This window comes from Eurytemora carolleeae, unplaced genomic scaffold (genome assembly GCF_000591075.1).
Source record: "Eurytemora carolleeae unplaced genomic scaffold, Eaff_2.0 scaffold145, whole genome shotgun sequence".
Classification (NCBI taxonomy): domain Eukaryota; kingdom Metazoa; phylum Arthropoda; class Copepoda; order Calanoida; family Temoridae; genus Eurytemora; species Eurytemora carolleeae.
Window position 1 is genome coordinate 34,692 of NW_019396195.1, and position 1,836 is coordinate 36,527.

Genomic DNA, 1,836 nt, shown 5'->3' on the forward strand with positions numbered 1-1,836 from the left:
GATGGTTGTCCTAAAATTGATCCGCAATATTTTGGCTTCCTGGATCCGGATCCGCAAAAATATGCGGATCCACGGATCCGGATCCAAGGGGTAAAATATCAACCAAAAACTGCAAAAAAAACAAATCTGAACTTTTGAAAGAGAGATTATAAAAAGTTCCTCATTTCTGAATGGTTCATCAAGTTTTAGGATAAAAATAAGCGAAAATAAAAAATGTAAAATTTGAAAATTATTTTTTGTTAAAAAAATTCAGTAAATCTTAAAAAAATGACCTGGATCCGGACCGGATCCATTTTTTCCTGTGCGGATCCAGGATCCGGATCCGCATCAAAATTAAATGGATCCTAAGCATTGGTTGAGAGTCTTGGGATCAATCATTGATACCCCGTGTTGGATCATTCCAAGCAGTGATAACTAAATTGAAGAGATCAAGCATTAATCTTCAAGTTAGAATTGTTCACATTGGATATCGAGATCAGGCGATAAAAATACGTTCTGAACTCTGGACAAACTGTTAATATAAATAATATTTCAGGGATTCCCCACCATCAAACTTTTCAAGAAAGGAGATAACAAGGTTGTAGACTATAACGGAGAGAGAACTCTAGAAGGTTAGCAAGTTTTATTTAAGTTGTGAAGTTAAAAAATTTATTTTTTATTTCTTGAAAATCTGATTTATAGTTACTTTGATATTTTTTGTAAAAGATTGTAATTTTAGTTTTTACAGAGAAAAGAGTTTATTTTTTTATTTCTCTTATGTCACATTTATATTTGTGGATTATAATTTGTAGTTTAATAGTAATATTAGAGAAAGGGGGTTTTATTTGTTTTTCATAAAGAGAAATTTTAAGTTATTGGTTTCTTAGTTTTATTAATAACATGAACGGCGTTTCATGTTATATTTTTAATAAGATGGATTGAAAGTCTCATATTAGTAAATTTAATCTTATTATTGATAATATTGGTTTAATTTATTCTTGTTTTATTGAACAGGTATGACTAAGTTCCTTGAATCTGGAGGTGTTGATGGTGCTGCTGCTGCTGATGATGACGACGAGACTGGTCACGACGAACTGTAAATCGTCGGTTCGTCTGTTGTTCGCCTGCATCGGCGATGGCTTATAAATATAACGTGTTAGTATGGTGGAATCTCATCCCCCATGTTTTAGTGATATTTAATTTCACATATTTTACCCCTTTTCTTCAGCCAGGGCTTCCGTTGAAAACTTGGACATTTTTCATGTTGAAAAATGTTTATTAAATGATCTGGGATGTCTCTTCTTTTGTTATTTTGTTATGGCTATTAATGTATTTTGGGTGGGAGTTATTTAAATTTCTGGGGTTCCGGGTGAATGAATGCAGTACTTATTTTTATATTCATTGAACTGAGGTTAATTTTCAAATTTACAAAAATTTTACAAAAAGCAAAAACTCGATAAAATGAGATCTTACAGTTCCACAATGCATAATTTTTATGTACTCCAAATGTTACAAATGTGATTTTAATCCAGTTGTGAGAGTTAGCATTTTGTTAAGTATTTTTCTATCGCCTAAATTTATATTAAAAAACATTTTTACAGAGAACTATGTGATTTGTTCCCAAACTAAAAGAAGAGAATAAACGATGAAAACTATAGGAATGACTTTCACTTTTTTTCTAGTAATTTCTCATTTCTCACTAGTTAACCTTGTATTGACTAACAAAACAAATAGATAAAAGAAGTTGAAAGTTTGAATGAAAGAAGGCGTGGCACTTCTCCTGCTTGGGTTGGTTGGGGGCGGATCTGGATTGGCAGTGATGAGTGTGGATCTAGGAAGTGAATGGATGAAAGTGGC

General features: G+C 32.1%; 1 protein-coding gene across 1 annotated transcript in view; it reads left to right on the top strand.

Moving 5' to 3' along the window:
* The window catches only part of LOC111697842 (protein disulfide-isomerase 2-like), a 19,239-nt gene extending 17,603 nt beyond the window's left edge, over positions 1-1,636 (top strand). Inside the window, 2 exon segments of the mRNA XM_023467970.1 lie at positions 536-611; positions 994-1,636. Coding sequence (XP_023323738.1) covers positions 536-611; positions 994-1,079 — 162 coding nt within the window. The 3' untranslated portion in view covers positions 1,080-1,636.
* The last annotated feature ends 200 nt before the right edge of the window (positions 1,637-1,836 follow it).